The 14,845-nt window shown below is 48.8% G+C and overlaps 1 protein-coding gene across 1 annotated transcript in view; it reads left to right on the top strand.

Annotated features, from left to right (window-relative positions):
- Positions 1 to 6: 6 nt before the first annotated feature.
- Positions 7 to 14,845, top strand: part of RCAN3 (regulator of calcineurin 3) — a 40,819-nt gene continuing 25,980 nt past the window's right edge. Inside the window, exons 1-2 of the mRNA XM_014591980.2 lie at positions 7 to 1,270; positions 8,380 to 8,631. Of these exons, the coding sequence (XP_014447466.1) occupies positions 1,259 to 1,270; positions 8,380 to 8,631 (264 nt within the window). The 5' untranslated portion in view covers positions 7 to 1,258. The remainder of the gene's footprint in view (positions 1,271 to 8,379; positions 8,632 to 14,845) is intronic.

A 14,845-nucleotide genomic window follows, 5' to 3' on the forward strand; every position in this document is an offset into this window, starting at 1 on the left:
AAAGCAGCGGCGATCCCGCGATGCCGGGGGAGGTGGGCTGGAGACCCCCGAGTTGCTGCGGCCGCCTGGCCTCCAGGTCCAGCCCCTCGCGCGCAGCCTCCGGGCCGGTGTCGTCCCCCAGCAGTGGTTTCCCTCTCCTCTGCCAGCTGTTTGACTTGTCCAGAGGCGGCAGGCCCAGCCCGCCCGGAAGCTGCAAGGGCGTAGTGAACCCAGCCCGGCAGCCCGAAAGTGCAAGCCCCTGCTCCGGGGCGCTGGACTGACCCCCGCAGGACTTACTCCCTCACTTTTTGAAACTTGCAAAGCTGCAGCTGCCGGCTGCATGGACAGGGAGGAAGCGACAGCGGTGTTTCCCGGCCGCCTCCTAACAGCTTCGTGCGGAATCCGATTATCTCCTTCAGGGATTAGGGCTCTGGCGTGGCGGGCAGTCCAGACCCGGCGCGATCACTCCTGCCCTGAAGTGGCATTTTAGTGCCGTACGCAGAGTCAGAAACCCTCGCTCCACCTTACCGGAAGCCACCTTGCTCACCACATTGAACTTCATAGAAGTCTGCGATTCATAGAAGTCTCTGATTCGCTATTTGGCAAGAGAAGCACTGACTGATCTGTCGCTGTGATTGCATATGACCTAAAATCGGTTTGGGGCTATTTTATTAGCTTTGGTCCAATACATTAGATTGGGGGAAAAAAATAAAACATTAAGACTCAGGCTAGATGTGTTTGTGCATCACATAAATTCGGGATTTTTCCCCTTTTTTGGTGAAATTGCATATTGGTGTTCTAGAAACAGGCTGATGCAAGAAGACAAAGCCTGAAAACTCCCAGCCCTGTTCCTCTCACCAGCTTCCTTTTACTGCACTAGGAAGCCTTTGTTTTTTCTTAGCCTAGGAAGCAACTTCTGTGCTTTTAGGGGAAATACGATTTTTCCTGCTATTAAAATCTGACATCTTTAAAAGCTAAATGTGAACCTTGGGGTAACCAAAAAGAGGAAGTTTTGTGTGGTGTTAGAGGGGTTGTTTGAAAGATTTAGGCACGAACATCATGAAAAATAGTGTCTTGGACATCCTTTAGGCTGAACCCTGTGAAATGATGAAAGCTCTTCAGTTCTATTTCATCTGTCACTTCAACCCCCAAAACCTCCGAAGGTCGAGGTCAGACCATCTGCCTTGTCTCCTTGAGCGTAGAGGTGATGTTGAGAGAAGTGGATTATCTACAGTAAAACAAGCAACACCCGTCCTTTCTGTGTTTCAGCTGTTCTTTAATGCCCGTTTCCGTAAGTTCTGATGGTTCATTTTACTGTTTATCCCGGCTGACCCTCTCATGCTAATGAATACCGTTCTTCCAGGTTGAGTTGGAACTTTGATGATTGTAACAGGATCGATTCTAGATTAATTTTACAAAAATGGCGAATAGGTTATTAACACATACCAAGTACAAAAATCTAATTTTCACCTGCTTTACTGTTGCACCAAGTTCGTTTTCACCAGCTACCAAAAAATAGTCAAACCTACCTTTAGGTTGGAAATGAGAGACTGGAAGGGAGAGGTTTCCTGATACTTACAGGATCCTCATACTTACAATCCTGAATGTTGTGTGTGCCTTTTTTTTTTTTTTTTTGGAGAGATTTTTGTTATAGGGTGTGTGTGCTCGACAGAGAGACAGAAAGTTGAGAAATCGCCCCCCAGGGGGAATGGCCACGCCGCAATCCCTTCTCCTCCATTCTCCTCTCGGGATCCTGGGCGCGCACACACATGTGCCTGGTGCTTCTCCTCTCGGGATCCTGGGCGCGCACACACTTGTGCCTGGTGCAAGTTGAAGCCACTGGGTCTAGGACTCGAACCGCGGTCAACTACATGGGAGTCCAGCGACATAGCTGTCTCACCAACTGCTGATCCCATATGTCTTTAATTTTATCTTAATTTATAATTTAGAAGTTTTAGAAAGGAATTTGGTGCACTAGCAAACCTTTTTTTTCTTTGTCTTAGCTTAGGAAATGATTTCTGTGCTTCTAGGGAAAATAAGATTTTTCTCCTGCTACTTGAATCCAGCATCTATAAAGCCCTTAAACATGTGGACGTTAGGGTAACAAAAGAGCAAATTGTTTCTTGTGTTTTACGTTTTTGCCATAGGGTGCATGCACTGACCAGAGAGAGACAGAGAAAGGGAAAGTGAGAAATCATCCCTAGTTGAGGTGGCCACACTGCAGTCCCTTCTCCGTTCTCCTTGTGGGATCTTGGGCCTGTACGCACATGGCGCCCACTGTGACTTTTCAAGCCACTGAGTTAGTTCATCTAGGACTCGAATCGTGGTCAGCCGTGTGGAGGTCTAGTGCCTTAACCACCATGACACCTGACAGCCCAAGAGCAAATTTTGTATAACATTAGAGGAGTTGTTGGTCAAAAGATTTAAGCAAAACATCACAAAACATTATGTGACTTGGAAATCCGGTCGGCTAGAACCTGTGAGAGAGTGGACGAATTAGGCTGTTCTGGGATTTTTTCTTTGATGGTATTTGAGAGGTCACGTGTGAAGGAGCCAGTGACTTTTCCAGGGTCGCTGAGCAGAGCACGTGCATGGCTGGAAACAGTACCCGTTTGCTCCCAGGAGAGAGAGAGAGCATTCCAGACACCTCAGTAGGTGAAGACGGGCAGCTGGCCAAGACATTCAGGTGTTTACCACACTGGGAATAATATCACTGTGAGAAATTGTCTTTAGAAAATACCCTACAGGAAGTGAATTCACCTTTCCCTGGTCAGACTGAAAATGCAAGAGAACTTGATGCGCTTGACATTCTGCCTTGACAGATTCCTCTTGTCACAAGGCTTGTGGCTCCTGAGCAGATGGTCATGCTGCTTGGAGTTTTTCCACTCATTTGATGTTTCCATGAAGAAACAATTTGCCGGAAGCCAGCCGCAGCTACAGTTGCGCTGGAGATGATGCTGAACCCTGATTAGCACAGACCTTTGCCCGCAGACGCTGGGCGGTAGCGATTGGTGCAGCCCTTTTCTGCTGGGCCAGTCCAGCTTCCCTGGTTAGTAAACCGAGGACAGCTTGGTCTTGCAGTAGTTGGCGCTGGGCAGAGCTACCAACAACTCAGTAATTGCCGCATGGAACCAATGTACTTCTGGGCTTTCATTCTTTGCGCTGAAACAGTTTACTCCCTCCATTTTTGGGGGGGTTTTGGCCACGGGGCATGTGTGCTCACCTGAGAGAGAGAGACAGAGAGCAATTACCACCCCCCCACCCCCCCACAGGGGGATGTACCACAAGTCCCTTCTCTTCCACTCCCCTCTCAGGATTTTGAGCATGTATGCGCGCGCACCTGGCATAATTTTCAAGCTGCTGGATCTGGGACTCAAATCACAGAGTCAGCCATGTGGGATCCAGTGCCTTAACCCCATGCCACCTGCTGGCCCTTGAGTTCTCCCCCTTTTAAGTACAAGCTGGGTTACCTTTTATGATCTCCTTATCTATTTTCATTTAGCTGCATTTATGATGTCCGAAAATTAGGAAATAGTTAACAGTGTTGACTTAAGCTGTATCTAAAAAAGCCTCATGGCTTCTCCTTAGTGAGCAAACAACCATCTCAATGATAGCGTGTCTAATACTGTATGCGTGTATAATTCACTGTGCATAAGGCCCGTAAAAGGCCTTTTTCCAGCTAGCTCTCTATTTTAAATCTTTAGAAGTTGTTTTTTATTTTTTCCCCCCTCTTCATTAAGGTTTTCACCATAGGATATGTGGACAGCAAGAGGGACTGTGAGAAGTCACTCCCCAGGGGGCATGGCCATGCCACAGTCCCTTCTTCCTAGGGGTTCGGTCATGCACTCACATGTGCCTGGCCTGGTTCAAGTTCTTGACCGGGTCCAGGACTTGAACCGTGGTCAGCCATGTGGGGGTCCAGCACCTTCACCAGCATGCCACCTCTTAAGAAGTTTGGATACTGGAGCCATCCCACTGCCTCCAGTGGTTGCTCTGGAGCTCATTTCATCAACAAGTCTGCTACTGAATAGTTTTTTTGTTTGTTTTTTTTTTTTGAGAGATTTTCACTGTAGGGCGCGTGCGCTCGCCAGACAGACAGAGAGAGACATAGAGACAGAAAGCGAGAAATCACCCCCCCGGGGTTTGGTCACGCCGCAATCCCTTCTCCTCCATTCTCCTCTCGGGATCTTGGGCACGCACGCACACGCGCCCAGCATGAGTTTTAAGCCACCGGGTCCGGGACGCGAACCGCGGTCGACTATGTGGGAGTCCAGCGACATAGCCATTACACTAACTGCTGGTTCCCAGGACTTCCTTATACTATTCTTGTAACTTTTGTTTGAAGTTACGGTTTAAAAAAATACCCAAAACTGAAGATAGAAAACAGGAAATGAAGGAGTAACATTCTAAGAATTTTTTTTTAGTCAGTGGAAGATTGTTTCCTGTGCTCTTGTTTGTCGTATTTTTTTTTTTCCTTTTTAGGGGTTGGAGGAAGGAACTTCAAACCAAACCAAATCTTATCAAAAATAAACTCTGCAAATTTAAAAAATCTACCTATTCAGAGCTCCCTAACTCATCAACCTCCAGAAAACTGGCGAAGTATTCTCCCTACATCTAGTTGATGGGTTGGTGGGGAAGAGGGGTTAAGAAATCCATGCCTCCACCGTGTAAGATGCAGAGACGGTGGACTTTTCGTGATCCCGAAGTGAAGGGTGGGTTACATTGTTTCCCTGGCTGAGAACCTTCAGTGGCACGCGGGGAGTGACTGTTCTCATGTCAGGGCTGGGTAACCCTACTTCCATGGCCGCCTGGCCCCTGCGCCAGCTTCCAGTCCTTGTACCCGGCCCACCCACCAGGTCACGTGACCTCGGCGCATGCTGCTCTCTCTGTCCTTCGCCTCTGTTCGTGCTCTGTGGGCTGAGAGTTCTCCCTCCCCGTGCCCATGCTGAGTCGCGGGGTCATCACAGTGCACTCTGCTCTTACTCAGCAGGCCTTACTGCGCATGCACTGTGAGCCGACCACCGTGCGGGGGTCCGGGGTGTCGGAGGCCCACCCTCTCCTAAATGCAAGTGATGTGTAAACAAGTAATCATGACGTCAGTGTGTAATGGGACTGAGCTGCAGACGCTACCTGGAAACTTGGTCTGGGAGAAAAGGTGACGAGAGAAAGTCGCAGTGAGACCCCCCCCACACCAGGGCCCCGTTCCACACTGGAGGTTCGGAGCGCGATAATGAGAGGAGTAGGGGCCAGCAGGTGGCATGGCGGCTAAGGTGGCTGGATTCCCACATGGCTGACTGTGATTCGACCCAGTGGCGTGAAAACCATGCTGGACTCCTGTGTGTGTGCCCAGATCCCGAGGAGAATGGAGAGGGGACTACAGCGTGGCCACCCCCAGGGCTGTCTCTCTCTCACTTCTCTCCATCAAGCGCACGTGCCTTAATGCAAAACCTAAAAATAGTAATAAAAGGGATAAGTTAAAAATTGTGGCACCTGTTGACTGCTCTGGTAACTAAGCTTAATAGAAGGCTAAAAATACCAATACTGGGACCAGCAGTTAGCGTTATAGCTGTGTTGCTGGACTCCTATGTAGTCGACCGCGGTTCGAGTCCCAGACCCAGTGACTTAAACTCACGCCGGGCGCGTGTGCGTGCGTGCCCAAGATCCCGAGAGGAGAATGGAGGAGAAGGGATTGCGGCATGGCCATCCTCCCTGGGGGGTGATTTCTCGCTTTCTGTCTCTCTGTCTCTGTCTGTCTGTCTGGTGAGTGCACGCACCCTATGGCAAAAACCTCTCCAAAAAAGCAATACTGAGCTCCAGAGAGAGAGACTGAGTCTGAGCACACACACTTGGAAGTAGTTCTGGAGGTCAGTGCTTTTCCCATGTGTGACAGCAGAGTCCGGGGGCAGACCAGAATCTCCGGGACTCTTTCCAGCTGCTCCTGCTCTTCCTTGCCCGCGATCTTGGTCTGGCTTCCCTTCGGCATCAGTGGCATCCTCCCTGGCTTCAGAAGTGCGTGAAGTGACCCCGTGAGCCTGAGGAGTGGAAACCTAGGTTACCGTCCCGGTGCTCGGGCGGTGAGGTACCCCGGTGTGACTGGGGTCCCCGAGTGAGAGGAGGACGAGCAGAAGAGCGGGGCTGACACCTCACAGGGACGGGGGTTGGAAAGGGAGTGTGGGGAAAGTGCAGCCAGGGGACAAGGAGAGCTGGTAGGGAGGAGGAGCCAGGAGGGACCAAGACCCAGAAGGCAGGGGCACAGAAGGGTCCCAGGCCAGGAGATAGCCGAGAGTTGAAGTCAGGTCCCGGCTTTGGGACACGGTTGCTGTTCATAGTGAGGACAGTTGCCAGTTAGAGTAGTGGCAGAAGGCCGTCGCCCTGCGTGTGACAGTGCCTGGGGTGAGAGGTGAATGCAGCAGACACTGCTCCTTCCAGAAAGTTGGCAAGGAAGGCCAGACAGGGGGACTGAGAGGAGGTCAGCCCAGTGGAGGGGCCCTGAACACGCCTGCTGTGAAAAGAACAGGTGGGGAAGGGGAGACCGGAAATAGAGCAGCCGGTAAAGGGCCAGGGTCCTTTAGGAGAGGGAAGTGGGAGCAGTGTTGAGTTCTTGCTTTGGGGGACCTCCATGAGGAAGAGCTGTCTTACTCATCTCTATCCCCCAGTCCCAAGCAATAGGCACTCAGGACATGTTTGTAAAAAGGAGTAAAGTTTTAGGACCAGCAGTTAGCATAATGGCTATGTCACTGGACTCCCATGTAGTCGACTGTGGTTCGCGTCCCGGACCCAGTGGCTTAAACTCACGCCGGGCGCGTGTGTGTGCATGCCCAAGATCCCGAGAGGAGAATGGAGGAGAAGGGACTGCGGTATGGCCATCCCCCCGGGAGGGGATTTCTCGCTTTCTGTCTCTCTGTTTCTCTCTGTCTTTCTAGTGAGCACACACCCCCTATGGCAAAACCCTCTCCAAAAAAGAAAAAATACAAACAGGAGTAAAGCAGAGCCCCTTAGATTTGTCCTCAGTGGTGCTGCACAGCAGTGTGGCCTCCCGCGTGTTACGGTCCCCGTTCTGTAAGAAGCCCTGTGCTGTGGCCTGTGTTCTTTGAAATACAATCTTGCCCTGCCTAACACCGTTGGTCCCTGGCGGACTGTGGGACATAGGACAGCAGCCCCACTGGGTGCTGCCTGTAGTCTGTGTGGGGCGGGCCCTCGGGCTCGTGATCACGGAGTGGGCTGCCCCCCACCCCCTCCACCAGTTTGTGTCGGGAGGCGGGCCGCACTGTGGGCTTGTGTTCGTGGAGCAGTCGCACCCCCATAGTGTTGGCAGGGTGGGCCGCACCCCACCTGCTGTGTCCCCCCGCAGCCGCGGCCTGGGCTTGTGACGGCACAACACAAATGCCTGCCCATGCATCTCGTGACGTACCCTGTCGCTAAGTGACGTGGGACTGTACAAGGACAAACCACAGCTCAGGTACCAACAGGAGCGTCACAGGAGCTGACTTCATTTTTAGTGCCTCGGGGGTATTCATTAGATTCCCTGCCGGCCTCAGTCGTGTGGGGCACGTGGCGTGCAGTTCATGGGAACAGCCAGCGTAGGACAGGCTGCTTGCTTCACAGAGGGGCACAGGCAGCTCCAGGCCTTTGGCTTAAAAACAGTGTTTCTTTAGAAGTTCACCAAAAAGGGCACCTTTTTTATTATCAGGACCAGCAGAAGGCGTGATGGTGACGTCGCTGGACCCCCATGTGGCTGACCATAGTTGGAGTCTCAGACCTGGTGGCTTAAAACTCACTCTGGGCGCGCACGTGTGTGTGTGCCCAAGATCCTGAGAGGAGAGTGGAGGAGAAGGGACTGCGGCGTGTCCATCCCCCCTGGGGGGTGATTTCTTGCTTTCCATCCCTTTCTGTCTGTCTGTCTTTCTCTGGTGAGCACATGTACCCTATGGCAAAAAAATAAAAAATCCTAAAAAAAAAAAAAAGGGAAAGTCAGCTTCCCGCAGGGTGCAGCTGGTGAGTGGATCCGCGTGGGTGTCACTCTGCTCTGCCAGCTTCAGTGTTGTGGACCCAGGACCCAAAACAAATATGTGAAGGCAGTTCTGGTCGGCGTTTCCCTCCTGCCCATAAGCTGCTGTACATATTGATGTGCTCTCGTTCTAGGTTATCCGTTTTCTCCCAACTTTACTACACAACGCTGCCTTGTTTTCTTTTTTTATTCTTAATGTAGCATTGCTAGTGAAGTATATTACATAAAACACGCCGCGCAGTCTAGACGAGAATCCGTGGACCCCTTCGACGGGGACCGTAACTGAGTCACCGACCTGTTTCCTGGGTAAAAGCGTTCGGCTGATGCATTGCTGCCTTGGGAAGTCGATGGACGGGAATGTGATTTGGTCTTATCTCTGTGTCTCCTAACAGCGAGTGGCTGGGAGACATCCTAGAACCTGCAAGCGGCGAAGGCCGGCCTGGGGAACAATGCTCAGGGACACTCTGCAGTCTTGGGATGAGAGCCGGCCGGAGCTCTGTAACAGTGACCGAGAGGAGGAAGAAGGGATGGTTTTTGGTGAAAACGAAGATGATTTGGAAGAGATGATGGATTTGAGCGACCTGCCTACCTCACTTTTTGCATGCAGCGTCCACGAAGCCGTGTTCAAGGAGCGGGAGCAGAAGGTAGACACACGTCCCCGCTCCCTGCGGCTGTCACCGGGCGTGTCGTGGGTCGGGGAAGCGGCTTGACCAGGCCCCCACAGAGGCAGCAGAAAGCAGAAAGTGTGTCCGCCTCTAGGTGTTTCTGTTGTATTCCAGCAACAGATGGGATTATTTAGAAACCAATCTTCTCCAGAAATATTTTAAGAAACATGGGCTTTTAGGAAACTCTGAATACATTCATTTATTTATTAATGTATTATGTTTAATTGCCCTAGATCTTAACAAGGTATACTATGGTTTTCAGTATCTATTTTTTTAAGGTTTTTGCCGTAGGGCACATGCATTGACTAGAGAGGGATAGTAAGAGGGAAAGTGAGAAATCACGCCCCGGGGAACGGCCATGCTGCAGTCCCTTCTCTTCCATTCTCCTCTTGGGATTTTGGACATGCACGCACACGTGCCTGGCGTGAGTTTCAGGCTGCCAGGTATGGGACTTGAACTGCAGTCAGCACGGGGAAGTCCGGTGCCTTAACCACCTCGCTACCTGCTAACCCCCCAATATCTATTTCTTTCCTTATGAGAGAATGGGGGGATGTGTTTTTGGACAGGTGTCATCCCATTGCAATACCTAGGACCCCAGGTACGGCCACCATGCCTGCCTGTTTCTGCTGAACTGCCAACTGAACGTGGCCCTCCTGCCCGTGTTACCATGGCCGGGTCTAAACCAAGTCTCAGGGCTCTTTATTATTCATTCATTCATTCACTTTTGGAGACTAGTTAAAGAGAAGCTGGTGATTTTTAGCCTGGCTTCCTGTTACGTGGGAGTGCTTTCACAGAGGGAGGAAGTCCGCTTTTTCCTGTGCCTGACTACATACAGGGGTTATGGGCTGTTTCTCATTTCATTATAACGGAATTGGTAGTTAACATTTCTGGTATTACTGTTTATAACTTGACCGAGGAGAAATGATTCATTTTATTTATTTATTTATGTATTTATTTTCCATAAAAAGGCTAGGGGTGGGTAGGTGGCATGGTGGTTGTGGGCGTTGGACTCTGGACTCCCACACGGCTGACACAGTGTGAGTCCCAGACTTGCTGGCTTGCTTTCTCCCTTTCTCTCTCTCGCTCTGTCCCTCTCTGGTCAAAATGAAAGAAAGGAAGGAAGGAAAGAAAAGGAAGGAAGGGAGGAAGGAAGGAAGGAAAGAAAGAGGGGAGGGGAGGGGGAGGGAAAGGAAGGGAAGGAAAGAAAGAAGGTAGGTAGGTTAAATTTTAAAAAGGTTAGTTCATTTATTATTTAGCTCAAAAGAGATTTTACTTGAGTGCCATCCTTTTTAAAAGAATCTCATCATAATTTCACAAAAACCTGTAGGTCTTAGTTGTATAAAGTATTGCTGCCGCTGGTTTACATTTCCCATGTTACAGAAACAGATTTACAGGGCTAGCAAGTGGCATGATGGTTAAGGTACTGGATCCCACCTGGCCAACTGCATGGTTCAAGTCCCAGATCCAGTGGGTTCAAGAACACCCCGGGTGTATATGCGTGTGTGCCCAAAATCCCAATGGGAGAATGGAGGGGAAGGGATTGTGGTGCGGCCATCGCCCCGGGGGTGCTTTCTCACTTTCTCCTTCTCTCAGTCTCTCCAGCGAGTATACAAATCCTATAAGCAAAAACTTAGAAAAACAAGTTATTCCCCCCAATACTGTCACTAACTCTTTAGTTATCTGTCTCTACACGCAAAGTATTTTTCTTCCGAGGCTTTCTTGAGTAGAACATGGGTACAGCGTGACTCAGTCCGTACCCTGGTGCCTCCGGGTGTGAGGCCCTGTGCCATTCACTTCAGGGGCTGCAGGGGACAAGTCACGATGATAGGGAGGGAATGCCCCTGCCTGGGTACATGGGGACGTATGCAGAGGCGTCAGAGTGGAGATCACCTGCCGCTGGCAGGAAAGCTGTCGCGGGGAGGGGCATTGCAGAAGAGCTGTGAGCATTGGGCAGGATTTTAGCAGGGAAAGGGGAAGAGGATTTCAGTGAGAGGAAACAATGAGCAAAAGAGCTGGAGAGAAGAGTGTGGGCAGTTCCTGAAAGAAATCGTTTTGTGCAACTGGCCCAGGGGTGATGCGTAACCAGAGTGAGGAGGATTGGGGCCTGGAGGCAGGCGTGGGCCAGCCTCGACACACCGTGAGTGTCCAGCTCAGGTGCCCTTCTGCAGGGAGCAGTCGCTGAGGGCTTTCAGGCACGGGTGTGGGTGGTCTAGGAAGGTCAGCCGACCAGCAGAGTGTGGGAGGAGAGAGCGAGGCAGGGAGCCCGTGAGGAGCTTGATTGAAACCCGCCTAGAATGAGCTCTGAGGTGGGGCGAGGGTGCGGGGTCACAGCGCTGAACGCTCTATCTTTTGGGCTTGTTTTCATTTACAAATGCTATTTTCTATGACAAGTTCATAGTCATTTCTAGGACAAGTCATTTCGAAATTTTGAAGTCATCTTTTCTAATTTCCTCATACTTTTATAATATTCATTTCATAAATAATTGTTAACCTTATTGTTTATGTGTTATAAAAAATGTGTATTACTAGTTTATCTTAAAATTATATCTGGGGCCAGCAGGTGGTGTGGTGGTTAAGACACTAAACTCCTGTGTGCCTGTCTGTGGTTCAAGTCCCGGACTCGGTGCCTTGCTTTCTCACTTTTCCTCTCTCTCTCTGAGTCTCTCTCGTGGGTGCACATATCCTGCGGCAAATTAAAAAATAGTAATATGTAAAATTAAATAAATAATTAAAAAATTATTTGTAATAACTCTTTCAAGAAACCTTGTAATCTTACCTATTTCAATTTTTTCTTCTTAAGTATAGCCTAGGGAATTTTTGACTTGCCAAAGAAGTGAATTCTTGTCAGTTTTAATTTTTAAAAGCCTGTGGGGTTTTCGTTAACCTAAATGTATACAGATGTTTCTCAGTTTATGTGAGGTCACAACCCATAAACCCATCATAACTTGAAAATATCCTTAAATTGGAAATGCATTTCATGGGGCCAGCAGGTGGCATGGTGGTTGGGGCACTGGACTCCCACCTGACTAACCGCGGTTCGAGTCCTGGACCTGGCAGCCTGCTTTCTTACTCACCCCGCGCCCTAGTGAATTAAAGTAATAATAAAATAAATAATTCTTAAAAAAAGAAAATGTGTTTCATGCCCTCAGCCTGTCGAACATCAGAGTCGAGCCTCGCTGGCCTTAAATGTGCTCAGAACACCCATGGCGGCCTGCAGTTGGCAAAATCATGCAGCAACATGCTACACTGTGGACTGTCAAGGGGCTGACTGGGCGTTGCAGCTCACTGCATCCAGAGAGTGCATCGTATGCATGTCACTAGCCAAAGACAAGACCAAAAATCGAAATTCTAAGTAGAGTTTCTACTGAACATGTATTACTTTCACTCCATCCTAAAGTTGGAAAATTGTATGTCAAACCATTATAAGTTTGTATTGTAGTTAGATGTAGCTCACCAGTTGGATATAAAAGGTAGGCAAGGGGGAACCAGCAATTGGCGTAATGGCTGTGTCGTCGCTGGACTCCCACGTAGTCAACCACGGTTCGTGTCCCGGACCCGGTGGCTTAAAACTCACGCCGGGCGCGTGTGCTTGCGTGCCCAAGATCCCGAGAGGAGAATGGAGGAGAAGGGATTGCGGCGTGACCACCCCCTCTGGGGGGTGATTTCTCGCTTTCTGACTCTGTCTCTCTCTGTCTGTCTGGTGAGCGCACGCGCCCTATAGCAAGAAAGAAAAAAACAAAAAAAGGTGGGCAAAGGCCCGGCAGGTTACACAGTAAAGGCACTTTGCCCCCATGTGGTCCCCACAATTCAAGTCCTGGACCCGGCAGCTTAAAACAGACAATGAGTATGTGTGTGTGCGTGTGTGCGTGCATGTGTGTGCGTGTGTGCGTGCGTGTGTGCGTGCGTGTGTGCATGCATGCCCGAAATCCTGAGAGGAGGATGGAGGAGAAGGAATTGTGGCATGGCCAACCCTGCTGGGGGTGATTCTTGCTTTCTGTCTCTCTGGCAAGTGCATGTGCCCTATAGCAAAAAAAAAAAAAATCCTTTCTCCCCAACCGAATAAAAAAAGGTGGCAGAATCGAGTGCTTCCTGTATATTCTCCCTCTCATTCTCAGTGTCTTACCGGCTTTCATTTCTCCTGGAACTGCCTGCACAGGCTGGCCACGTGCACATGCGTGGAGCACAGGGAGAGCACTTCTGATGGGTTGTAGGCAGAAACATCCAGGTGGCAGCGGACTTCTTTCCTTTCCTTTCCTCCCTTCCCTTTCCTTTCTTTTCTTTTCTTTTTGCCTCTGACTTCCAAACAGATGAGTTCCAGAATAGGAAGGCCAGGGGTTTGATTTTTTTTTTTTTTTTTAATTTTTTGAGAGAGATTTTTGCTATCGGGCTTGTGCACTCACCAGAAACAGACAGAAAGCAAAAAATCACCCACCCCCCCAGGGAGGATGGCCACACTCAATCCCTTCTCTTTCATTTACTTCTCAGGATTTGGGGCACGCATGCCCAACATGTTTTAGGCCACTGGATCTGAGACTTGAACCACGGTCAGCTACGTGGGAGTCCACAACTTAACCATTACACCATCTGCTTGTCCCGAACATTTTCAAAAGAATGTTTTTCCCTGACTTGAAAAGGTTTTTGCCCTTATAATCTTTTACTTGTTGAACTTAGTGTTTACATTTTTCTCTGTAGTAAAATATATGTGTTATTATTATGTAAAGGTAAATCTTCATTTTAGATTGCTGAATTTTGCATCTACATTTTTATCAATTAAAAAAAAAACAGTGCATGAAGGGGCACAATAAACCATAAGAAAATAAACTGCAAGAAAATAAACTCCAAGGAAAAGGCTCATCTTTTAATTTATATTTTCTTAGCAGCAGGTTGTTAGTTTTTATTGCATGTGCTCTACTGATCAGTAGGTCTGTCAGGAGTACTACAGGCTTAACACTTGGCTTTTATTAGAGTTTATATTTATCCCAGCTGATTGTATTTACTTGTTTGTTTGTTGTTTATAAACCTTTTTTTAGTTTTTTGCCATAGGACGTATGCGCTCACTTGAAAGAGTCAGAGAGAGGGAAAGTGAGAAGCCCCCACATGGGTGGGGGCATGGCCACGTCACAGTCCCTTCTCCTCCTTTCTCCTCGGGATTTTGCACATGCACGCGCACATGCCCAGCATGACTTTCAAGCTACCTTGTCTGGGACTCAAACCAAGATCAGCCATGTGGGAGTCCAGCACCTTAACTACCACGCCACCTACTGCCCCCACTCCAGTCTCCCCTTTTAAAAATAGTAAAAAAAATGAGACTTGTTTCTGAGAGGAACACGGGAAGTTTTCAGAATATGGTTTAGGTTTTATAATGTGAGGAGTAGGACTTTCTTCCTTGTTTTAGGCTATCTAAGGGTAGTCAGTTGACATATGTGCAAAGCAATAATGTCGATAGGATTGACTTCATGAAGAAATGCACTATGGTTTGGGGGACATAAGCTCTTTGCAAACTGCTGCCCTTTGTAGATAATCCTGTTTCTGCTAATCTACACATCACAGGGCGTTTGGGTTAAGTTGTTTTTCTTTCTTTTTTTCCTCTTTTTTTTTTTTTTGTTCTTATTTATTTATTTAATTATTTGGGGGGAGGCTTTTGCTATATGGCCTGTGCACTCACCGAAAGACAGAGAGAGACAGAAAGCGAGAAATCATCCCCCAGGGGGGATGGCCACGCCGCAGTCCCTTCTCCTCCATTCTCCTCTTGGGCTCTTGGGCACACATGCATGCATGCCCGGTGTGAGTTTTAAGCCACTGGGTCCGGGACTCAAACCACAGTTGACTACATGGGAGTCCAGCAACATAGCTATCAATGCCAGTTGCTGGTCCCCGTTCTTATTTTTTTAATTTAAATTAATTTTCTCTTTTTAATACTATTATTAATACATCAAATCACTATACATCATTTAGACTGTAAAGAGATTTTACCCGACGTGATATATGCCACACACCAGGCAAGTTGAGAGTACTATACATGACATCATCAACAGACAACATATCATATCTGTGTCCCACAAATGTCTTACTTCTCCATTTTCCCCCTAGATTTTCCTTCCTGCACTCTTCCCCCTCCCACTCTCCTTTCACTTTGTCCCCAGTGTCCCTAACAATTTTCAGTTTTTCATTCTCAATCGTGATATATGCCACA

This window comes from Tupaia chinensis, unplaced genomic scaffold, assembly GCF_000334495.1.
Source record: "Tupaia chinensis unplaced genomic scaffold, TupChi_1.0 Scaffold000628_1, whole genome shotgun sequence".
Classification (NCBI taxonomy): Eukaryota; Metazoa; Chordata; class Mammalia; order Scandentia; family Tupaiidae; genus Tupaia; species Tupaia belangeri.